This window comes from Formica exsecta, unplaced genomic scaffold, assembly GCF_003651465.1.
Source record: "Formica exsecta isolate Colony F162 unplaced genomic scaffold, ASM365146v1 scaffold731, whole genome shotgun sequence".
Lineage (NCBI taxonomy): Eukaryota > Metazoa > Arthropoda > Insecta > Hymenoptera > Formicidae > Formica > Formica exsecta.
This window is the reverse complement of record NW_021853497.1, coordinates 49,413-58,103: the sequence shown is the minus strand read 5'-3', so window position 1 is coordinate 58,103 and position 8,691 is coordinate 49,413. Positions and strand designations below refer to the sequence as shown.

At 33.3% G+C, this 8,691-nt stretch overlaps 1 protein-coding gene across 1 annotated transcript in view; it reads left to right on the top strand.

Moving 5' to 3' along the window:
• LOC115243760 overlaps positions 1-8,691 on the top strand; it is a 45,344-nt gene that overhangs the window by 18,981 nt on the left and 17,672 nt on the right. Inside the window, exons 4-7 of the mRNA XM_029820958.1 lie at positions 5,727-6,005; positions 6,165-6,196; positions 6,270-6,355; positions 7,894-8,023. Of these exons, the coding sequence (XP_029676818.1) occupies positions 5,727-6,005; positions 6,165-6,196; positions 6,270-6,355; positions 7,894-8,023 (527 nt within the window). The remainder of the gene's footprint in view (positions 1-5,726; positions 6,006-6,164; positions 6,197-6,269; positions 6,356-7,893; positions 8,024-8,691) is intronic.

Sequence of the window (8,691 nt, the reverse complement as noted above, 5' to 3'; positions counted from 1 at the left end):
GTGCACTCTTTCGCTACTCAACACGTAATCAATCACTGTATTGCCCCTCGCACCTACATACGTATATTCCTCTTCCCAATCTCCTTTCGTTGACCCATTCAACACATACCATCCCTTTTCTTTAATATATTCTATCAAATTCCTTCCTCCATTCCCTATCGTCTTATCCTTACTTTTCCTCTCTATTTCTCCTTCCTCTTCTTCTCCTTCTCCTAATTCTATTCTAATATTAAAATCGCCTCTTACTATTATTTGCCCATTTTCCTTTTCCCCCATCCATTTCTCTATTTTCTCCTCTAAAATCTTCCAATTCTCCTTATTATACACAGAGATAATATATAGTGTATCCTTACCTTCTTCAATTTCTGAAACCACAAAATCCTCTTCATCTTTACCTATTATCCTATCGGTTCTATTTCCCCACTTCCTTCTCTTACCTATTATAAAACCTCCTTTCGCTCTTCCCTTTCTTTTTTCTTTAACTGCGTATTTACAACCCCATTCATGTGTCTTGGGCAGCCTATCTTTCCACTTACTCCAACCCACCTCATCTATCCAAGTCTCACTTAAACTAATAAAATCATACTCCCCAATGTATCTCCAGAAATCTACCCCCTTATTTCCTATTCCTGCGACATTCCAAAATATGACTCTTTTGTCCCTATTACCTATCCTACTACTCTTTTTATTCCTTTCCACTCCTTGGCTTATGAAAAATCCTCATTATCCTTTACATCTCCTTTCTCTCTCTCATCCACCCCACCTTCTCCTTCCCTCATATCCTCCTTATTCAAATCTCTTTCTATATCCTCCCACGTTTTCCACACCCCCTTTATCCTAACTCTAGCATATCCCGCTTTCACGTCCTCCCCTTTGTTTCTCTGTTCTTTAACCCATCCACCTATTTTCCCTACTTTCTCCTACATAACTATCTGATACTTCCCCCTCTTCACCTGCAATATTGTATTCCTGCTTTAGATCTTCCACATCTCTTTCCATTCTTCCTATTCCTTCTTCGATATTGCTCAATCTAACCGCCCAGACTTTCTCTTTCCTCTTTATATTTCTTATACCTTCCTTTAAACTCTCCTTTATACTCTCCTTTATTCCATTAATTTCCTCTTTTACCCATTCTTTTAATTTTCTTAATTCTAACTCTATATTACCTTCCTCTTTTTCTTCCCTAAACGTAACTCTCCTTTTTGTCTTACCTACCTCTGGTAATAATTTCCCGTTCTTATTCATTCCTTCCTTACCGGCACTCTCCATGTTGCCCGTTCTCTTTGCCATCCTAACCCTAAAACTTCGACGCTACTCTTTACCTCCAAAGATCTTCTTTTCTCCTGTACTGCTACTCTTCCCTTCCTTCGCTACCCTTCCTTTTCTTCCGCTCTTTTATCCTACTTAACTTACACGCTCCTACTTACTCGTTTTACACTTAAATACACCTAAAACTATCTCACATACCCAACACGCATTCACTCGCTCACACGCCCTCTAACCAAGTCCCTGGTAAAGCTTATGATTAATTTCAAAACGAGTCCATCAATTTGGCATAAAGCACTTTTAAATTCGAAATTGGTGATTAATGTAATCGACGTTATTACAGTAAGGATTAATTTTATGATTTACTATTTGTAATAATATCCGCAATATAATAGTGCTATTTTATATATTATACAAAATATTTATTTGGGAGGGGAACATAATAATGTAATTTTTTAATAAAAATAAAATGCATTTTAATTTTTTCGAGAGAATTTATATTTCTATAAATGCAAGACTGATTTAGTCAAACAAATAGTATTTCAAATTACAAACTCTCACAAACTGAACTGCTTCTATGTACTTGGCTATTTAAATTGATTTCATATTTAGTTTTGATTTTTTATTTTTTAAAGGTTTTTCTTTTTTAGAGTTATTTTTTAGAGAAAAATCATTTTTTAGTTTATTTTTTATGAAAATTATTTTTTAAGGAATAATTTTTTTAACAGTTATTTTTTAGGGATAAATATTAAACGTTTCTTGCGTACAAGTTGGGATTTTTTAAATATACTTGGCGTATTTTTTTTACCTTTGTGAGGTTTTCTTGTGGGATTACATTTTCTAGACTTTTTTGCAGCATAACGATTTGATAAAAACTTTTCTTCTTACAATATTAATACAATATTATTAAGTACGTAAATAAAAATTCTCAGCTTAAAATTTTTTTTTTTTTAAGTTATGCGAATATTTGCAGATTTATGTTTTCATGCACGGTGTGCAATGAAACTCGGGCTACGTTCGACGGGTTGACTTCAAATTTTGCATGCGAGTTCCTAATAAGATTTCGCATCTGTTAACGAAGCCATTTTTTAATACGATTTCCCATTTTTTTGTTATAAACAAAAAAGATGGACTTAAAAAAAAAAACTTTTTCTCAACACGCTGCCATTTTGTTATTTTTTTAAATTTTGGGAAAACGCTTGGATAGCAGATAGCTATTAATATGTTTAATAAAAAAAGCTTGTATTTTTGATTTCGGATATAATCTACGAACATTTTCATGCACATCGTGCAGCCACCCAAAATTTGAAGGAGCTCTGCAAATATTCCTATAACTTAAAAAAAAAGTTTTTTAAGTTAAAAATTTTTATTTAGATAGTTAATAATATCGTATTAATATTGTAAAAATATTAAAAATTTTTATCAAATCGTTGCTCTGCAAAAAATCTAGAAAATGTATTCATTTTTTGAGTTTTCAAACGGGTATGCCCCCTTAACTTATAAAAACATATTTTATAAAAATAATAAGAATTGCTCACACAAAGATAAAATAAAAACAATACAAAGACTTACGGAGCAAGTGCGGATGTTCGTACATATATTTAATAATACAATTTTCGAAAGAATTAAGTTAAGAAAACGTTTCGGTCCACGTCTGGACCCTCTTTAGTAAATTACAACATTCTAAACACATTGGCATAGAAAACTCGAAAAAAAATTTTGTCACGAAAACAAAGCTTCCTCTATGAGGAAGCAAAATATGTCAGAATGGTCAAAAATACAAAAATTGTTATTTCGCTTCGCAAACACACGTTCAAAAAGTGGAAGTCTCCAACGGCATGCAAGATAAAATCATCACCAACCACAAAGTTTTCCAAAGAACTTGCGTAGAAAATTATCACATTCAGACAATATCGTTCAGACGCGGTTGAGTGATGAAGGAAAGAAATGAAAAAAAATATATATTGACATACCAATGCGGAAACCTTCACTACACATGACGAAAGCTGTCAAAACGATAAGAGCACAGATTCGGCATGTCGCATGTTTCACTATACTGGGGTCAAGGACCCATGCGAAAACATTACAATCGGCTAACGCATTGTATATCAACATTTTGTATTTAAATATAAGACAAACACGATCGATTTAAATTTTGCGGAGCTTCTTAATAATCGGAAGATAAGAAGAATGCAACAATTCGATATCGTCCTGCAGGTTGAGACTGGATTTTTGCCTTTATATTGTACACAGTGCGACAGGAAAATTTCAGAACTGATGTTATAAAAACAGTACAAGTGGTACTATCTGTGCGCCGCCAACGGTAACATTTAGTGCAAAGCCTTGTGAATGAACGCTGCAAGTCTCGTTAGTATTCATTTCGGTGTCGCCGAGCTAGAACTTTTTGCGTGTGGCGTGTTTGTATCGGTTGCCATGGAAACGCATATCGAGAAGAGAGCGGCGATCAAGTTTTGTTTTAAATGTGGCAAAACGGCTACCGAAACGTTCGAAATGCTGAAACGAATTGCTCGAGTTTGTTCGCATTTCCACGCGACGAAGGATTGATTCTTGTTGTACGACAACGCACCGGCGCACAATGCGGGAACGGTGCGACAATTTTTGATAAAGAAAAATGTTGTAGTGCTCAACCACCCTTCGTACTCCCCGGATTTAACCCCTGCCGATTATTTCCTCTTTTCCAAATTGAAATTAAAGTTGAAAGGACGTCGTTTTGGAGATGTTGCAACGATTCAAGCAAACGTGACACGTTAACTCTACAGCATTCCGCAATCGGACTTCGAACACGCCCTAAAGAGGTTGGCCTGTCGCTCTCAGCGCTGTATCGACGTAGAAGGAGTGTATATTGAATAATAAATCGTTACTTTACATATCCGATACCTTATACCATTTTTATAACATCAGTCCTGAAACTTTCCTGTTGCACCGTGTATAAAAAGCATTTTCGAAGCCAGTCTCCTTGCATAGCAAGGTTTTAATTGCTATAAACACAAAAATTCTTTACAACGAATTTATGTTGCCGTACGAATGGTTTTGTACTCCACGTTTTTCGCTTTCAATGGCAGACTTTACAAACAAATGTTTGGCACACTCATGGGTTCTCCTCTGTTTTCAATAATTGCGGATATCGTCTTGCAGGATTTAGAATCGGAGGCTCTTAACAGACTTCCTTTTTTGTCCCTTCTACATCAGATATGTTGACGACATTCTTTTGGCTGTGCCTTCGTCATCTTATGATTCTGTGCTTAATATATTTAACTCGTTTCATCGAGACTTCACGATGGAAGTGGGCATGTATAATCGCTTTAACTTTCTAGATATCACGATCATTTGTCAGGAAGGACGTCTGTTCTTTGACTGGTATCGCAAACCTACCTTTTCAGGGAGATATTTAAACCATTTCTCCCAGCACCCTTTGTGCCAAAAAAGAGGTACTATTATTGGACTTGTAGATCGAGTCTTCTTACTTTCCTATCCTATGTTCCACCAAAAAAGATCTAGAATTTATTATTAAAACTTTGTTGGAAAATAGCTATCCTCTAGATTTGATTTTCGAAACCGTTTATCACAGGCTAAATTGTCTCTTCCACCGTGAAAAAGAAATTGCATTCTTCCGATTATTAAGAAGCTCCACAAAATTTAAATCGATCGTGTTTGTCTCATATTTAAATACAGAATGTTTGTATACAATGCGTTGGCCCCGATCGTAATGTTTTCGCATGGGTCCTTGACCCAGTACAGTACCGACAGTGAAACGTGCGACATGCCGAATCTGTGCTCTTACCGTTTTGACAGCTTTCGTCATGTGTAGTGAAGGTTTCCACATTGATATGTCGATATATATTTTTTTTTCATTTCTTTCCTTCATCACTCAACCGCGTCTGAACGATATCGTAAGAATTTTTAGAGATTATATCATTCTTTTTTAGAATATCGTCTTTAAGCAAACTATTTTAAATATGTAATGTATAAACTAATATATACAGGGTATCCTAAAACCACCGTATTTCCTCTTAATGGCAGATTCCTTAGAACATTTCAAGACGAAAATCCTAATACAAAAATGTCGAAACTATAATAGTTTTTAAACGAGAAGCGATTATATTTTACGAATGACAGGGCTGAAATTTCGCGCGCTCAGGCACAACTACAAGAATATGTAATGAAAAATATGGGGTTCCATTTAAAAAATAAAGAGGACCTTCAAATAACCTTGAAAATGACCTTTAATGTCAAATCCAAGGTCACTATTAGATAGCCCCTTTTGTTCCCTACAACTTTTATCCGAGTCATTTTCCTTCAAACGTTGATCCTGAAAAGTTATGAGGGTGGAACTTTTAAAATGGGACACCCTGTATAACCATTATATTATAGATATCGTTACATTCTACATTGTGTGAGGTGTACATGCACGAGAAATCAAATGAATCGAATGATTTTAGAACAAGAATACCGACACATTTTAATTCTACGGAATTACCACCGACAACCTCGACGCAAGGAAAGACTTATGTCTACAGAACTAGAGTTCCTCGGAGGGATCCCGTGGAAACGACGACGTCGACTTCCTCTTCGTTGCAAGAGAATAACGTTGGACGTGCTATCACGAAAAGAAGAGGGGCTGTTAAACATAATAAAGTACACGTTGTACGAGGCCACAAACTTGTAGCTAAATTCTTTCGACAACCGACATTTTGCGCCTTTTGTAAAGATTTTTTATGGTAATATTTCACTTTAGACATTTTACTCTTTGTGTAAATATCTTTTTTTCCTTATTTTATGCACGCGCATATTTAAGTTTTTAGAATTTTAAATTATATAATATTTAATTTTTATCAAGATAAAGAAGCATTTCTTAATTATCTATTTTTTTATTCCAGGGGTTTCGGTAAACAAGGATATCAGTGCCAAGGTAAAGCTTTTATTTTTTTTGTGAAATTTATTAATTTAACAAAATTTACAAGAGAATTTTTTTTTCATTACAGCATGTCAAACTGCGGTACACAAAAAATGTCATGATAAATTATTAACTAAATGTCCAGAGAGTGGGAGAGAATCGGAAAATACAATAGTGAGTGTTATTTGCAATGAAAAAATAAACATAATATATAAAAGTAAATAGACTTTATACAAAAGTTGTATAATATTCATTGAGATAAATTATATTTAAACTTATAATACATATTGTATACAGGGTGTCTAATAATAATCACCCCACCCATAATGTGCAAATAGTGCAGTTAAACCGAGGAAAAAAGTCCTTTACCATTTTGCGATTTTCGTAATAGTTATTGAGAAATTAATTAAAAAAGATTGTTCAATTCGCGCGAATATAAGCGCGCGGCGAAAAGAGACAAAACCCGAAACTATACGGTCGCTAAGCACGCGACGAAGTTTGGGAGGAGCGCTCTACAAATGACAACGATTACGTACAAGAGCGGTACATAACAATGGATTTCCATGTCCTAGCAATATATATCAATGGGTTGTCTCATTTTACTGCGCGATTATACTTGCGCGAATTAGCTGATCTTTTTAATTAATTTCTCAATAATTATTACGAAAATCACAAAATGGTAAAGGACTTTTCTCCTCGGTTTTACCTGCTCTACTTGCACATTGCGGGTGGAGCAATTATTATCAGACACCCTATATACAGGATGTAACAAAAAAGTTGGGAACAAATGAAACAGCGTATTCATTAATGAACAATGAAAGGTTTGTCTTATATAAAGTTATGCCCTATAAGCCTTCATCTCTAAGATATCGATGTTAAAATTTTTCGAAAATAAAGTTTTTTTTTAATAACTTTTGAAGAAAGGAAGATAATGCAACAAATTTTTATGTGTAGTTTAAGTTAGTTGATGAAGATTTATTAAACATAAAAAAATTAGCTCTCCTTAATCAGTAGTATAGATATGAGGAGTTAATTTTTTTATATTTAATAGACTTTTATTAACTTAAGCTGCACAAAATTTGTTATATTATCTTCCTTTATTCAAAAGTTATTAAACAAAAACTTTTTTTTTTGAAAAACTTTAATGCCCTATAATTCGGAAACGAAGAACGAAGGCCCGTTATGTCCTGAAGGACATAACTTTATATAAGAAAAATCCTTTATTTTTCACCGATAAATACGCTATTTCATTTGTTCTCAACCTCTTTGTTACACTCTGTTGTATACATATACATATATACATAGAAGTATGCATGCATATATGCCATGCACATACGAATATGCACGTACATATACATACATACATATAATTTATCAATTTAATGTTACAAGTAACAATGCAGCGACAACTTTGCTATATGCAAGGTATCCAGAAATTCGCGAATCAAAATATTATAGCAAAAAAGTTCTCGTACATACGTCACTAATTGTAAACTAATACACATGCGAATTACGAACAGATGATTGTTTAAACATAGCTTGTGTTTGCCCAGAGTTTAAAATTCTTATATCTCAAAAACTATTGCTTAAAATAAAAATCACAAATAGTTTTATTAATTTTTCGAGAGCTTTTCTGCTATGATATTTTAATCCGCGAAAACTTTAGAACACTCTATATATCTAAAAAGAATTACATATTTGTTTCATTATAGTATTTGAGAGAACGTTTCAAGATAGATGTCCCTCATAGATTTCGAACTCACACTTTTATGTCACCGACTTTCTGTGATCATTGTGGCTCGATGCTGTATGGATTGTTTCGGCAGGGTTTAAGATGCGATGGTAAGAGTACGAGATGTATTGAGAATATATTTTTAACAATATAAATTATATAATTAAAAGAAATTCTAATGCATCTCTTGACTGGTTATTCTATTTGCATCAATAAACTAACATGAATTGATCCGTTATGTGATGTACACAAGTACAAAATATTTTATTTAATTAATATATATGCAAAAATATCGTAACACAATCGCATTTTTATACTTCACATATGCAAACATGCTTCTTTTGCTTTGCACAGACATATACACACATACACATACGCACGCACACACACGCACGTATTTGCTTAGATATTTAAAATTAATCTTAAATATAAAAATCCTAAAAATTTAATTGCGCTAGAAAGCTTAATGGTTAGATGTATTTTATGTTGCTGTTTATCTAGTTTTTCGTGCTTACATATATATTAAACAATATTATATATTAATATATATTATTAATATATTAATATTAATACATCTTGTGTGTGTTTATATACTATTGTATATAATGTGAAAATATATGTAATATTTTATAGCATAAAATGTCTGGTCTATGAATCCCCAGCACAAAATCTTTTGAGAAAGAGAAACTGTTTTAAATAAATGAGCTTGTTTAAATTGCAAAACACAGTTTTGCTAAGAACATTAAATTTTTTTTCTGGCATAATATAAAAAGTATAT